A 16,584-nucleotide genomic window follows, 5' to 3' on the forward strand; every position below is an offset into this window, starting at 1 on the left:
CTCAGTGACCTCTTTGAGTCCCCTTAGACAGTGTATTGACTTTTTACGCCAAGGTAACCAAACCCAGTGCCCTAAGGTTAGCAGGAAAAGACAAAATCAATTTAAGGGTGAATCTGTGCATCTGAAAACAAGGATTCAGGAAATACAGCTTGAATAACCTCTACTTTATTTATCTGAGTTGGGAATTTAGGTCTCAAGTTACATCTAAAATGAAGAATGAAGCTTCACATGAATTTTATCTCCACATTAGTCAGACAGCAAAGTTAAGCTGTGGATATAGAGCACAATTATATACATGATACACAGACAGACTCACAGTAACAAACAAACAATGAAACCCCCTTTTGGAAGACAAAGTTCTGGCAGTGCTATTTGACCCAAAAGCTCCATGTCTGTTGTGTGACCAGTTTAACTAATGGACTAGATAATCAAAGGGTGTTGGTCACGTCAGTCTCACCTTTTGTCAATAAATGAGTGTTGACCTCTCAACTATGCCTGCCCCCAATCTCCTCCCACAACACACGGAAGCTCTATACGCTCTCATTCAAAACAAAGCAGGAGTAATCAGCACCTTCAGCCTACTGGAATGTTCCCAATTTCTATAGAGAGGCTTAGTGAAAAAACAGACAGGTACGCTGACAAGAAAACAAGCCCAGACTCATTCGCTGGTGAGGCTGCGGTGCAGTGTAAAAACTGGGAGTGCTTGAGAAGCTTTTTTATTTGTGGCCTTAACGTAAGTAAGCACATTTGACAGAAAAATGCACTCACAGAAATAATGAAATAATGCCTTTATTACAAGAAGAATTGAAACAATTTTCCACACTTAGGAGTTGCTTAGCGTCTGTGGTGTCTTGTACTATACTGCGGTTATGGCAACGACTGGCCATTTATGCTCCAGTAATATTTGGATAAGTCACAATGTTGCAGCAAAAGAGAAGCATTTTAACGATTCCCGCTGCGATGCCATCCCTCCACAGTTATTAGAGCGCGTTCCATGTCTGTGAGAGAAGTGCATAAACACGGGGTGCTGACAGACCCCCTGTCTCACACATGAATGGAAGAATTATCCAGCTTCCACCTACCCCAAGAGATTCATTTTGGGACACAAGTTTTTGCATGTAGCACACAGTGCTCCAATTAAGAATTATTTTGAACCATTTACAAGCATATGCAGTCAGCTGGAAGGAGACACTCAGTGGCACTTTGCACTCCCCTAATAATATTATGAGTGTTGTAAAAACTACAATACCAGATATCCTTCTAAAATGTAGTGGAAGTGGAAGCAAAAGCGTATCAGTAACATAAAATAAAATAAAAAAAACTCGGGGGGAGCACAAGTACTTATTTTCTTCCTTTTTACTTGTCTTCAGTAACACAGGTTTCATTGCTTAGCAAAAGCTGTGCTCAGCTGCTTGCTGATATTGTTCGCTCATTCACGTTATGTACTTGTTATAAAATGCCATGACCCAGGAAGCCTCAGAACTATACATATCTAGATATGAAAAAAGACTCACTAAGTAAAAATCTCACCTCTTGTAGGCAGCTGGCATCAGAGAGTACTGAATTTGCCTGAAACTGTTTCCATTTGGCCTCTCATCAATGTTATTTTTCAGCAATTTTTAAAATCTTAAAGTGTTGGACATTCAAGGTAATTGCATGTCTTGGCTGCCGGGGATAGCTTAAATTACAAATTTGATTATTATTCAGACTTTATTTATTTATTTAGTTTACAGTGACAGTGATTCTCAATAAGACCTAATCACATTGCACCATATTTGTCTAGCGCTCACACAAATCATATTCACTGAGAGCCTTTGTTATTTTCAGCCCATTCACACAGCCCATTTGTATTCTGGGTGTGACATTTCGAATCTGCATCCAAACGGGGAATGAAATATTTATGCTGCAAAATGATGGCACTGTTCATTGTCAATTTGCTTGAACATAAAAGTGCATTAGAAGGTGGGTGCATTCTTGCCCAGGCAAATCAGAACAGAATCAGCCAATGAGGCATCGAAGAGAGAAGGACAGAGGGGAGTATCAAGGTAGAAGGAGACAACCTCTGGGCAGCCACAGGCTATAGAGCCTGCAGACACAGCCAACACCCAGGAATCTCACGCAAATACATTCAAACTGCAACATGTGTCAAAGGCCTCTAAAGCGAGCACCAATACTTAAAAATTAATAGTGTTTTTGTTTTTTTATGCAAATATTATTTAGGTTTATCGCGGTGTGAGTAAAAATGGTGGCACATGCAATAAAGCAAATTCATAATGCAATGTTTTTGATACTACATTCATAAATAAATATTAAGCATCTGCACCAGATGTGATATGTCTACAATATGTAACATTTCCATATGTCATCAGTCAACACATTTCTAGATTGTTATACATGTCATACATTGCATCATTGCATTTTACTGCAGATAGATAGTTCCCCCACTTAAAATGATGACAGAGGTCAGTAATTTGCACCAGAGGTACACTTCAACTGTGAGAGGCAGAATGTGAAAAAAAAAAAATCCATGAATCCACATGGTAGGATTTGTAAAGAATTTATTCGTAAATTAGGGTGGAAAATAAGTATTTGGTCAATAACAAAAATACAACTCAATACTTTGTAACATAACCTTTGTTGGCAATAACAGAGGTCAAACGTTTACTATAGGTCTTTACCAGGTTTGCACACACAGTAGCTGGTATTTTGGCCCATTCCTCCATGCAGATCTTCTCGAGAGCAGTGATGTTTTGGGGCTGTCGCCGAGCAACACGGACTTTCAACTTCCGCCACAGATTTTCTATGGGGTTGAGGTCTGGAGACTGGCTAGGCCACTCCAGGACTTTCAAATGCTTCTTACGGAGCCACTCCTTTGTTGCCCGGGCGGTGTGTTTTGGATCATTGTCATGTTGGAAGACCCAGCCTCGTTTCATCTTCACAGTTCTCACTGATGGAAGGAGGTTTTGGCTCAAAATCTCACGATACATGGCCCCATTCATTCTGTCCTTAACACGGATCAGTCGTCCTGTCCCCTTGGCAGAAAAACAGCCCCATAGCATGATGTTTCCACCCCCATGCTTCACAGTAGGTATGGTGTTCTTGGGATGCAACTCAGTATTCTTCGTCCTCCAAACACGACGAGTTGAGTTTACACCAAAAAGTTCTACTTTGGTTTCATCTGACCACATGACATTCTCCCAATCCTCTGCTGTATCATCCATGTGCTCTCTGGCAAACTTCAGACGGGCCTGGACATGCACTGGCTTCAGCAGCGGAACACGTCTGGCACTGCGGGATGTGATTCCCTGCCGTTGTAGTGTGTTACTGATGGTGACCTTTGTTACTTTGGTCCCAGCTCTCTGCAGGTCATTCACCAGGTCCCCCCGTGTGGTTCTGGGATCTTTGCTCACCGTTCTCATGATCATTTTGACCCCACGGGATGAGATCTTGCGTGGAGCCCCAGATCGTGGGAGATTATCAGTGGTCTTGTATGTCTTCCATTTTCTGATGATTGCTCCCACAGTTGATTTTTTCACACCAAGCTGCTTGCCTATTGTAGATTCACTCTTCCCAGTCTGGTGCACGTCTACAATACTTTTCCTGGTGTCCTTCGAAAGCTCTTTGGTCTTGGCCATGGCGGAGTTTGGAGTCTGACTGTTTGAGGCTGTGGACAGGTGTCTTTTATACAGATGATGAGTTCAAACAGGTGCCATTCATACAGGTAACGAGTGGGGGACAGAAAAGCTTCTTACAGAAGAAGTTACAGGTCTGTGAGAGCCAGAGATTTTCCTTGTTTGAGGTGACCAAATACTTATTTTCCACCCTAATTTACGAATAAATTCTTTACAAATCCTACCATGTGAATTCATGGATTTTTTTTTCACATTCTGTCTCTCACAGTTGAAGTGTACCTCTGGTGCAAACTACTGACCTCTGTCATCATTTTAAGTGGGGGAACTTGCACAATCGGTGGCTGACTAAATACTTTTTTGCCCCACGGACGGTAGGTAGGTAGGTAGGTAGGTAGGTAGGTAGGTAGGTAGGTAGATAGATAGATAGATAGATAGATAGATAGATAGATAGATAGATAGATAGATAGATAGATAGATAGATATTAATTATACACTGGCATGCCCATGTGGCATTGCAGAGACTTTCTAAATACTGTGCTGATGCTCTCACATTCCTCACAGTGACGTGTTACAATGGAGCCATCGCTCTTTGTTGTGCCTCCAGGGACTGCAGTGCACTGAAATACAGCACCTTTTCATTCAACAAATCTCTGTCATAAGGGTCAATGCTCACCCAACAACATCTCTGAATGACAGTGTTTTGTTGCCAGTAACCTTGCTTGTTCGGTGGAGGTGCAGCATTTTTGAATCCTCTGGAGTGAATGCGCCGTTGACCAACTTGTTAAGTTCGAGGTATGCCACACACTGGGACATAAAATACCAGTTTAAGGTCAAAAGAACAGCATTTCAATCATGTTCTTTGCAATGAAAAGAGTTGGGATATTTTGGGATATCATAGCATCAATATGCTTAACAAACCATGAGACAATAAAACTTGGTAAACTAAAATTATGTAAGAGCAGATGTGATATGAAGCGCCACATTACTTAGGAGCAGTCAAATCAACTCAGCAGGCAGTACACTTCTTAGAATACTTCATAGGACAAATATGTGTTGTGAAAGTGGATTTTCGTGGATAGGAGGTGTTGTTTAACATCAGGGCTTTTGATTTCTTCTGAGGCAGCTTGCCCAAAAACAGCACCCTCTTTTATCAGAGACTTCAAGGAGACATCAGTTGATGTGTTTGATGCATGCTGATACATGCTGCCAGTCTGGTAAAGTTTGACTGTGCAAACAGAAGGAATAGTTTTTTTGTTTCTTTGTCTTTTTCTCTCTTTTGTTTATGCGCGTCAACATTTTTAACTAAACAGCATTATCCCTTCTAACAATTGACCATTTGCTCTGATATAACCAACAGAGCTAAGAAATCCTCCTGCAAAGTCTTTGTCTGCGTGTTTAGTAAGCCAGCCACAGGGTCTCTTTCAAACGGTATGTTTTTAGAGGCTCGTTTTTCAGCTGTCACCTTCCAGTGGTCCAAAAGATTACCCTGAACGAGTCACTCTGTCCAGAGCTATCTGGCCCACACCGAACACAAAGGTAAAACACGGCCTGTCTCTGGAGAACAACAGCTCATAACTCAAAGATATTGGTGTCCTTGTCAATAAAATCACACATAAAGAAGATTGGGCTCAAATGAATGTACTCTCCAGAGGAATATCTTGTCAGGTGAGGCATGGTGCAGCTCTCTACCTCAGGAATGTCTCAGTGCTGTGTTTCCTCACCCATCCCCCACAACTCTGCCATTGTGAGTTGAGGGAAGGAATGCTTTTCAAAAAGTTCACAGTGACGGATGGCTGGTGTCGCCCCGTTTTCATCTAAGGCTAAACGTAGGGTACGTACACCAAGCTAGGAATCTCTTGCTAAGAAATGCATGCATGCTATTCAAAAATTAACTAAAGTATGCATAGCATACAGTTGTTTTAATCATCTACTGTTTTGTGGTTCACAATGATCTTAGAAGGGACTGATCATCAGGAACGTGACTGTAAAGATATACACATTTAACTAATTCCAAAGGCTGTTTTTCTTTCTTGCCATAGTTGCATATTATAATTCAAATACTTTACTATAATGGCTCAGAGATGCTCTGGTTTAATGAAGAATGTGGTTTACTCTAGAGGGTGAGATGAAAATGAGCAAATTACAGCAGAGACTCCTCAAATAATGAACACAAAGCCCTTAATATTACATGAAATCCAGTCTTTCATTTGTAAGTTTTTTTGCCTCCCTTGGGGGCTTCCTTTAAAGCCTTTGAAGTGAATAAGATGTTATGTCTATTATGTTAATAACGGATCTAAAATATGATGATTTTACTAATACTGTTGTAATGGTGTTCACATTTTGGATTTGGGAACTTTACTTTTGATTCTGTGTTATTATTTTTATTTGGTTTCTTTTTTTCTGTTCTGCTTCTTAACTCTTGGTAATACATTGTAGCACATGGCAGGGTGTGGCAGATTTTTTATGACTGAGGAATAGGTGGTCCTACTCAGGTGCTTGAATGTTATTGGTTGGGACAGTCCTCTAAAACACCAATACCTGGATCAGGTAGAGAAAAAAGTCAGAGGGAAGCCTAGTAGCTCTTTGTCAGCTGCACCTTCACTCCTTCCTGAAGACTTCTTTGAGCATTTTTGTTTGATTTGCTTTCCATTCACTGAGTCACCAAGGAAATGAAGGAGCAAAAGGGTGAGTGATGAGTTTAAGGCAAGGTACAGTATTATTTTATTCAATGAAAAAGCATTTTAAATTCATTTCATATGAATTTAGCTTCTACTACTGCATATCATAGCTAGTCGCTTTTACGTGCTTGTGGAATTAACCTGGAGACATCATTTGTGTTAAGGTCCAGCATAATCAGCAGAGATTTTTGAATATAAGAAGTAGTAATAAAAGTGTGCAAGACTAAGTGCATAAAAGAGAAAAAAAAGTACTATCAGAAAGCTTCAGGTGTGGAGAGTGAACACTCTGTTTCCCCAAGAGCAGGACTCTGAGGTATACAGATAGCACGGCTGGCCACAGTGGGCTCGAGGAGACCTGTGCTGCAGTTGCATCAATGATGACTAAACCGTCATTCAGCTCAGGCCTGTGATAACGTGCCAGAGCTAAGGATTTTAACAGCAGCCTGAAACCCTCGAGCCACAAAGAAGGGCAGGCCTGGTCTCGCTCAGGCTCAGGCTCAAACTTAAACTAAGGGAGAGGCCAACATCCAATTCCTGCCGCACTCATTGCCACCCCCTCAACCTCGGAGGCTTCCTCATAAATCTCACAGTCCCAATTGCATGCTCTGCACCAACTTCCAGGTTCTGCCTCTATCTTGAAGCTTAACAGTGAAAGTAAAGCTCAAGGCTTTCCTTAATGTAACTTAGGAATCAATGTTCCTGCAAAAACACACTGATTTTGGTATATTACTTTGGGGAAACGGATGAATCGGAGCCAGAAAGAAATTCAGAGAAGAAGGTTGAAGAAAACTGCGCAGTGTTTTGGCAATGTACATTTTTATCTTTAATTTCAGACGCTGCCAGAATATTCCATGTGTTCTATCCTTCATTCCACCGGAGTCTGTATCTGTATTTGACCAGATTTCAGTGGTGTGAAGTGTAAGAGACATGGAAATACGACTTCAGTCACAACAGCAGAAGGCAACTGAGTCATAGGTTATAAACGTGGCAATTTGAAGTTTCTCAGTTTCTACCTGCTGTTTTATGGTTTGCATTTTCAATGTTGGAAACTATTAATTTCTTCACAAGGTGCTTCCATTTATTCACTGTTGTATAGTATAGTTTATGTACTTTTTGTGTGAAATAAGCTATGCATACTTTTCAATCAATATATACTGCATTGAAAAACTGTTTAATATGAATAAATTTTCCAAACCTTGTGCCCAGTGTTTCTTTTTTTTCTAAAAGTGCAACATCTCAAATCATTACAGAGCTATTATACCACCCACACCCGAGTTTCCGTGGTTCTCAGCCCCAAAGCATGATTTTTTTTCATTAGCCAACATGGAGAATTTAAGACTCAGCCCACACAAACAACCTTTACTGTTTGGCAAATGAAGCTTATTAACAATTTAAAACATGCCCTCACTGTAGCCCACACATTAAACATGTTTCTTGGTGCTAGAGAGATGCCTCTCCACTACTCCCATCACACTTCTCTCCAGTAGCGCACATTAAAGGGAAAGGCAAAGATAATAGTCTTTGCTGCTTTACTTTTCCATTCCTGAGTGTTACACTGTGCAAGATTTCAGCATTTTGTGATGCAGATTCCATGTGTGGGCTATGCTTTGCAGCTTTTATAAAGTCTATAACTACAGGGTTTTCTTCTCTCTCTTTTTTTAAACCAGACTTGGAGATTTTAAGAACTGTGTCATTTAAAATAAAGCATTGCATCTCAAGGTTTGTGCTCATCTGTCTTTATGGCAGGGGTCTGTCTGAAATAATAATAACAAAACAGAGCTAAGCAGCATGTTCTTGGCTCATGGTTATGCATGTGGGTACATGCATGTGAATATAAACTCAACAGTGGCTGAAGCTTTTCACAGTGGCTTGAAAAATATTAAGATTTTTTCCAAGTGGCCTCTAAAAGGTTTTAGACATTTGCACTACCAGGCTTTTAAGTGCATTGCTACAAGCAATGTGGGGGTTTTTTCAGACAGCAAACAAACACAATTGGGACAATAAAAAAATGTGCAAGCCCTGATGAAATGCCCCCAGACACAGACAAATAACAAATCAAAGGAAATTCATGAACTCTTGACCTTTACAGTGAGGGGATCCGGTTCCCTGTGTTTTGGTTTGGGGGCGCATCTCACTGGGATTTTTTTGGTTTCAGAATTTTCCTTTAGAAGAAGCATTCACACCTAAATCAATGCAAATTAGTTTTGAGTCAAATCCTATTTTCCTTTGAATAATTATTTTTATACTAATGGGAGTGGTCCACTCCAGGATGACAATGTCCTTGTAAACAGGACACAAGCAGTCTCTAAAATGTTTGATGTGTATGAAAATGGCAATAATGCAGTGGCTGAATCTTTTGCCTATGCACGAAGGCACGAACGACATGTTACACCATGCTCTCCATACTGATGTTGCCCGAGTCAACAGGTAAGTAATGTGAAAACACACCCCTTGTGTGAAGCATGCAGAATTCATGTCACTATGGTAACAAACACAGCTCAAAACAGTAAACCAAAGAACAAACTAACAATACTCACATGGCTCCTACATCTCCCCTACATCAGACTTAAATCCTGTGAAATCTTGTGAGTCAATCCATCCACTATGTTGCTACAGGGAAGTGGCATCTCCTTATGCACGCTTATAAAAGAGAGTGGCCAACTGACAGTTAAAATCATCATAATGCGCTACATTTTTCAAATACATTTCAAGCAATTTGGGTTGTGATAAATGCAGGACATTTACTTATAAGATAGGATTATTAAGTTAACAAAAAATGTGTGATTACCAAAAACACATTTGGGGTTGGGGGAGGGTGTAGGCTTCATAGCCAGCTTGATAGGAGGTGTTCAAGTTGGAGCTATAATAAGTGACAACATCCATAGATACAGCTGTAACTGGACGATGTGAAGGGCCAGTGAAATGTCATCCTCTGTTGACCTTTTTACCAGTAAGAAAAGAAGTATTAATGTAGAGAGGAGGGACACCTTTTCTGTTCAGTGCTAGGACCAACTCCTCAAATCACTTCATAACAAGTGAGGTCAGAGCCACTGGGTGATAGTCATTTAGTCATTGTATCTTTTTTCAGCACAGTGCTTGTGATAGGGCTGTCCACAGGCTCTTGCTTCCAACAAGCCAACTTGTGCGACTGTCTTCCAATCAAAAGTTGTAGCCCTGAGTTTGAGGATGTTGCATGATCAAGGTTGTCATTCATTTGTAGCCATTGTAATAAGTTTTAAGTTTGTTTTTGTATTATTCCTGTTGAAGTTTGGAAATAAACTAAGATGGTTTTTAAGAAGGGGGGGTATGTTTATTGTCTGTCCCAAATGGGAAACAAAATAAATGACCTGTAGCTGCAAAACACCTGAAAATCATGCCTAATAAATCTTCTAATAAATCTAAAGTATTTTTTAATACTCTTTTTTTCTTGTTAGAATTTTCCATTTCCCAAAATGATAAGTTGTTTTTACTATTGTTATGGTTGCCAGGACATCTTTGTAAAATAGATTTTGTAAACTCAATGGATATTTTTGCTGTTTAAATAAAGATTTTTTTTAAAAAGTTGTTAACTATAACCCTTGACATACAATAGATATATTACTAATCCAAAGATATTAATGAATGATTAACAAAAAATAGATTCCAGTCATATTCAAAACAAAACTGACTCAGCTACATTGTTTACATTTGAATTCTAGATCATTTAGACTTTTTGGAAATAAACATCCTTGATTGTTAGCAGCATTAAATCGGTCTACACAGCTGACATGGACATTTTGAAATTTTGTTTCTCTTTCTTCTTTCTGCTACACAGTTCAACAGTCGGAGAGGACACAGGTGAGAGAAAATGTTCTTATGCTGGGTTCGTATCCATTAGCAGACAGCAATACTGGAGCTGACACAGGAAGTATGAAATTTGTGATTTTCCTGTTCTCTGTTATAAAGTATGAATTATTGAGTTTCTATGCACTGCAGATGAGAAGGATAAAATGACAGTTTCACGCCATAAAAGCGGCACTTGTTAATTGAAAGCACAGCCGTGCTGCAGAAATGTTCTGTTGTGTCTGCACCATGCTTCATTAAGCATGACATTTAATGTGACAGCAGCTGATTTCAGTGTAGGGTCACGTTGCCATGTTGTTGGTTAGACTGGTGGTCTTCCTTGAGTTTATGCACCGCTTTTAGTAGTTTGTGTCATGGCTGTTTAGTGGCGGAAGACATTGATGTCCAACAACTGGAACGTTTAGTGGAGATGCTGACACCTAGGGAGTGTGAGGACCTCCTGTCTGCCCTCTCTCACCCAGAGGAAAACATATTTGAGCACCTTCAGCGCCTCTCGCCAGAAAAAAATCTCCTAGGTCTCCAGCCTCGAGCCAAGAGAGAGACGCCTTCTGCTCTAGGTTAGCTAAACTTCTACATCTGAGGATGACAGCAACACATAAGTCACAAGCTTCTTATTTATACATTAAACATTAAGTGTCACTCTTCATTTCAATGCAAAAATAAGTTATAGAACAAATAATGCAAAGTTAACTTTTTAGCGAGAGATGAAAAGATGCTATGAGCTGTAATAAGGTATAAAGACAAAGCGCACCTTGAAACCTGTCTGTTTCTCATACAGCCAGCTCAGCTTAGAGATTTTCTGGCAGCAAACTGACAGTCAAAGAAAAGTCTTTCTGAGGGCCATATGTTTTGTGTTTACTAGATAGTGAAGCCCAGTGCCAAACGGCCCTGACAGACTGGCTGCTGAGGTACGGCAAGGAGACCTACTATGACAGGCTTTCACGTGCCTTGCATCACATCGGCAGAACAGACATCGCCACTGGTGAGAATAATGGTGACTCCTGCCTCCTGTAGCATGGAATCATTTATTTTTAAACAGAACAACTGTGTTGTGCTACTAATGTAGTGGTTTTCAAATTAAAATGGCTGACTTTTTATACACAGTACAGTGTTGTTGATAGGAACAAATCCCTATGAGCAGACATCACAGCATGTCCCTTGACAAAAGGAAATTAGAACAAAGCCTCATTTGGGTACATGGCAGTGTATTTTCAAAATTGGTTTATTTCGGTCAAGAAGGCCTCCTCAAGATTTTAACAACAGTGTATAATTGCTTCATTACTCTGAGATTTATTTTAATTGGAACTTCAAAAGTGGCATATTTTGCAGAATGCCAGTCGTTGGCATGTGTTGCAGTCCAGTGTGCACACAAGTCCACAGCCGAGTGGCGTTGGGTAGAGGGAGGTGTAAATGATCTGACAGAGGACTCAGTGGAGCTGACACCAGCCACAGAACAAACCATCTGCTCCTTTCATCAGCAGCTTTGGAGTGAAAAAAAGACAAGGAAAGGATAGGAAGAGATGAGCTGGAGTTTGGGGTGGGGTGGAGTGGGGGCCTTGATGGAAAAGCCTGGATGCAAAATGTAGCAATTATCTTACACTTGATTGCATTTCTGAAGAGCTCTACTCATACATCGAAACCTGAGAGATTCATTTTGTTTTATTCTGAAGGACAGCAGGAGCTCTCCTGCTAGAAGTCACTTGCCCCTCCCTTCCTTCCCTCCCCATCTCCAGCTGCCTCCCTCTTCCCGCTCCACCACAACCACCCACACATGCAGGGCCTTGGAGTAGGGGTATGTCACCAGGGTGCAGAGGAGGCTACCCCCCCCCCTCTGTCCCCTTCTGGCTGCCTCTGCCTCAATTTTATCCCACAACTTAGACATTCACATTACTCACACTCTCATTACACATACATATAGGATCTTGGGGGTGGGCACGATACACGGAGTCCAAAGTACCATCAGGGTGTACACCCCACCCCTGGCATCGTTGCCCACCTCTCAATTTTAAATACACGTAGACATTGAGGGCTAGCAGGAGGGACCATGCGCTTACCTGCTGCTCTCTGGCAGGTAGCTCCATGCCCTCCTGGGTTTTAAATGCACCTTAGAACACACATGCATCAACACTACAATGAGCGGGTGGAGGGAGGTTTGGAGTCTTCTCTCACCCCCGTTCTCTGCGACCTGCTGGAGCAGGGGGGCTAGGAGGAGGAGTTGGCCGTCCGACTGCGGTCTGGAGTGTGGAGCCTTCCTGCTGCTGCGGAGTCGGGGCGGTCTGCCTCCCCCCACCGCAGGGAAAAGGGAAACACCACCTGGGTCTGGGTGCAGTTCCCCCCTCCAGGGGCGGGGGCACCTAGACCCGGTTTGTAGAGTACGCTTGGGGAGTGTGATCGTGTATACAGCGTCTCTTTATGTCTGTCTCCACGTTGGTTGAGTGTGGAGTAAGTGCATATGAGAGCATGAGGGTGGGAATGGATGTTTGTATCTGTGTGTGCCTGTATGTCTGTGTCTATATGTCAGGTTGGGTGTCAGGTGCCACCTCTCTGGGGACATCTCAGGCCCTCCAAGGTTTGGAGGCCTATCTCCCCCTACCACCACTTCCCCTGCCAGTGGCGGACCCCCTCAGACATCGGTGCGTTGGTGGTTCTTTGTGTCCGGGGATGGGCGTCCAGGTACACACCGGCTCACTCCTTGGCGGCCGCTTATCGGGGCCTGGAGCCTGGGGCTCGCTCGGGCCACTTCGGAGGTGGGGTGCCCCCGGCCTCTCAGCCTGGGGCTCGGTCACTCAGGCGCAGCTGGCTGCCGGCGGAGCTCACGGGCGCGTCACTGCAACTCCCCCTAGCTTCTGCTCCGCGGCTGCTGAGTGAGCCCTCATCTGGGACTCTCCTCAGCTCTTTCCGGGACAGTGGCGCAGCTGCCCCTCTGTTGGTCTTCCTTGGTCTCTTGTGTTCTGGGGGCCTCTGGATGTCTGGAGTTTTGATCTCCTCCACACCTGCTTCAAGCCCTGGAGGACGGGGCTGTGGCCCCCCCACACCCTCTAGCAGATTATTACATGAAGGAACCTTTTAAAAAAACAAAAAACAAGCGCGTCCATGCTCACAGGTGTACACACGGGTGATCACACCCACAAACTACACCCTTTTTGGCTCCTACCTCAAAGCACACTGTGTTCTGTTGATCTTATGTGCTGCACAATAATGTTTAACATTTAGTATTTACTGTCATATTCCCATATATCATTGTGATGTTGTTTTCTTACTCTTGTTCTCTTCTGCTTGCTTTCTTTTTTCTTTCTCAGCAGGTGATCCAGGTGATTGATATATGCATTTTTTTTTCTCTGCCCGTTCTGTTGGTTTTTGTCTTTTGCCCTTCTCCCCCGTCCCTCTTCTCAGCTGTTTCTCTTTCCCTCTTTCTTTCTCCCCTTCTTTCCCCCAGTCAAGTCTGTCCCGTATTCAGTAAGTGAAAATAAAATAAACAATAAAAGGTGAATCAAATGGACCATTACGGCAAGGCTGGGATGGTCAGTTTGGTAAAGTAAATCCGTTGGGCATCTTTCTTTGCCTTTAGACAACAATTCTGAGGGCAAAAGAGCCAAACGGGACAGGCCAAAAAAAAAAAAAAAAAAAAAAAAAAAGAAGTAATTATGGTCATTGCAAAAAAACAACAATCAAATCCAATTTTACAATCTTTTATAGGATACGTAAACACATTTATACCTTGAGATGCAGAGAAATAATGATCGCTTGTGTTATTTTGTCTTCACAGAAGTGGGGAAGAACATCAACCAGGACAAAGCCCTGAGCCTGAAGCGCTATGTTGAAGATTATCACAAATATGTCAACTCTTTAAACTTTGTTTCAGACACAAAACACCAAAAGCGCGGACACCAGAGGGTCAGAAAAAGAACGGGTATGATCACTTAACTCAAAGCTTGAATTTTTCACTTTTGAGCTTGGTAGATCATAAAACAGGAAAACATGATAGACAACTAAGTCTTAGCAACTGTGTCCATGCTAAGCCCAGATCTGTGACTACAGATGTCCAAAGGAGATTTCTGGGTTATTCCTCTGGAGACTCCATGAATGACAAATGGTATAATGTTTCACTGAACCCTGAATCTATTAAGTGTTTAGATGAGATGACAGATTAGATTTGGTGGTCGTGGGCATGCTTCCAGCTCATTACTTCTCAGTATCAACACTCTCGCTATACAAGTAATATTTCCCAGGACAGTTAGGAAACCCAAAATGTAATTATCACCTGTCCATTTCGTCAGTCTCCTGGGTGCTTCATTCAAGTTAAAACTTGACAGAAATGCTCCCATAATCCTTTGAGATGGTAAGTGTGTCTGTCCTGTTTGTGCTGTGTGTGTGTCTGTGTGTGTGTTAGTTAGCGATCTGACATGGCGTGACCTGGATCTGATTGTGGAGCAGGTTCGCGTCCCTCCGTACCAGAAGGGGCCTTTGGATGTAGCTATGCCAGTATTGTACGGTCTTCTGTTGGGCTTCGGGGGCACCTTGCTCATAGGCACAGCTTTACTCCTCGTCATTGTCCACATTTCTCATGGAAGGCTTCAGAACTGTCACTCCAGAGCCACCAGCAGTTCCAGCAATAAAGCCATGTAGTTTGGGGAGCTTCTGGAATGTCAGATGTAAACATTCCAATTATCAAAAATGAAATAAGTGTACAAAAATAAAAGCTGAACATATTTTGTCTTCTTTGGTTTTGCTGTTCTGGTAAGTCCTGCAGAGAAATATGCCTGAAACATTCAATCATCACCAGAACCAATGCAGGACCTAAATATCGATTCTAAATCACTACTGCTAATTATGATAAATGTGACAAGCATAATGTAGTTTGAGATCAAATAATTATCCTTGTGTGTATTGCTAGACTGGTAAGTGTTATTGTCTTGCCAGTGGGTAGATGACTGGTACTGTGACAGATGCGCTGGAACCCAGCCCTTACACCAAAGGTTGTTCCAGTGTTACTGTGATAGTGATGCCACCTTCCATTTCCCCTCCAAGTGACGGCAACGTGCCCGTCTGGCATCGAAGAACAACTAATTATCCAGCCTGGCGCCTGCTTCCCCGGAGCCTGCCGATACCTCCACAGGCAATCCAAAAGACTAATAACAATGACAATGCTAGCAGACAATGGAGCACTCGTTGTGATGGCAGCTTCCAGCGGGTGACAAAGCCAAACAGAAAACACAGGGCTATATTTTTTGAAAGTGTAAAGTGGGAAGGACTCTTAGCAAGCTGAAATAACTTGATATTTGAGATGCAGTAAGTCAGTCCAGAATTTGTATCGGAAGACCAACAAAATAAAAATGTCTAATTTCAAATTTACTTTGTTGACATGTGCAAGTTTTAATTAAGAAAAGCATTTTCTCAGAATATTTTTTTTACTTACTCTGCTGAGACAAACAGTTTCATAATTGCAAGATAGAAAACAAGCTCACGGCGCTGGAGTACTTTCGAGCTTCTTGTTTCTTACTCTAACACTACTTTCTTCGTCATAATTGAACTAATTACTTCATTACTGGCCTAATGTGCTTCAGGAGTCAGACAGCTTGGATTAACAGTGGCACTAAGTAGCAATTACCGACTATTAGTTCATAAATCAACATTTAAACAAATTATAGTGCCAAGCAAAGCTCTAAGACCAAAAGTGTGTGCGGAGTTTTGTTGTATTACCGAAGCACTGGCCTAAAATCCTAGAACATCGTAAGGGTTCCCTTTACAGTGATGTCATTTGAATTCGAATCTTCTTGGTTTGCCATAATATTCAAATGCATAAGGCAATTCACACTTCTTTGACTTTGATTTTGAAAATAAAGATGCCTTACATTGCCAGAATGTAGCCTTAACCCTGTAGCATGCAGTAATGACATTTTGTAACAGTTTGTCTTTCTCGCCATGTGTCTTTAAACAACATTGTGTTTCACCTTCGTCGCTTAGCTTCCCAGGTGGCACAGTAAAACTCTTCATGACAAAACTTCCTCTGTCCTTCAGTTTTCCCCTGCTGGCTGTTAGGATCTTGCAGGTGCTGAGTATGACAGGTTCACCTGCTGTGGGCTCACCCGTATTTCTGTAACCAGTGGAGAGGAAAGCCAGAGTTCTGTATGCCTGAATGACTCACAGAAACAACATGTCACAAGGGGGCCTGCATCATAACTGTGACACTCTTTAGCATAGAGAAGGTCCCACCAGAAAGCTTAGTTTCTAGTTACTTTGTCAACTAAGGTTGACAAAGAAAGCTATGAGCACACCATGATCTTGTTGAGGCATCCTTCATAACTGTAAAAGGATACAATGTGGTGCACCATTTTAGATTCTATAAAGTAAAGCCTGATCATGTGATTGGATTCAACCCCATCCTTTAAGATTCATGTCATTTCCAGAGATCCGAAGAATAGGCCAGCGTT

At 42.0% G+C, this 16,584-nt stretch overlaps 1 protein-coding gene across 1 annotated transcript; it reads left to right on the plus strand.

Annotated features, from left to right (window-relative positions):
• The first annotated feature begins 10,077 nt into the window (after positions 1 to 10,077).
• On the plus strand, positions 10,078 to 14,779 carry tmdd1 (transmembrane and death domain 1). Its single transcript, XM_085343789.1, has 5 exons — positions 10,078 to 10,147; positions 10,519 to 10,710; positions 11,016 to 11,135; positions 13,920 to 14,063; positions 14,544 to 14,779. Exons 1-5 carry the CDS (start codon positions 10,078 to 10,080, stop codon positions 14,777 to 14,779), a joined length of 762 nt encoding a protein of 253 aa, XP_085199915.1.
• The last annotated feature ends 1,805 nt before the right edge of the window (positions 14,780 to 16,584 follow it).

The sequence above is a fragment of the Diplotaxodon limnothrissa genome, linkage group LG20, assembly GCF_057381915.1.
Source record: "Diplotaxodon limnothrissa isolate DT_005_m linkage group LG20, D_limnothrissa_male_GT1.1, whole genome shotgun sequence".
NCBI lineage: Eukaryota > Metazoa > Chordata > Actinopteri > Cichliformes > Cichlidae > Diplotaxodon > Diplotaxodon limnothrissa.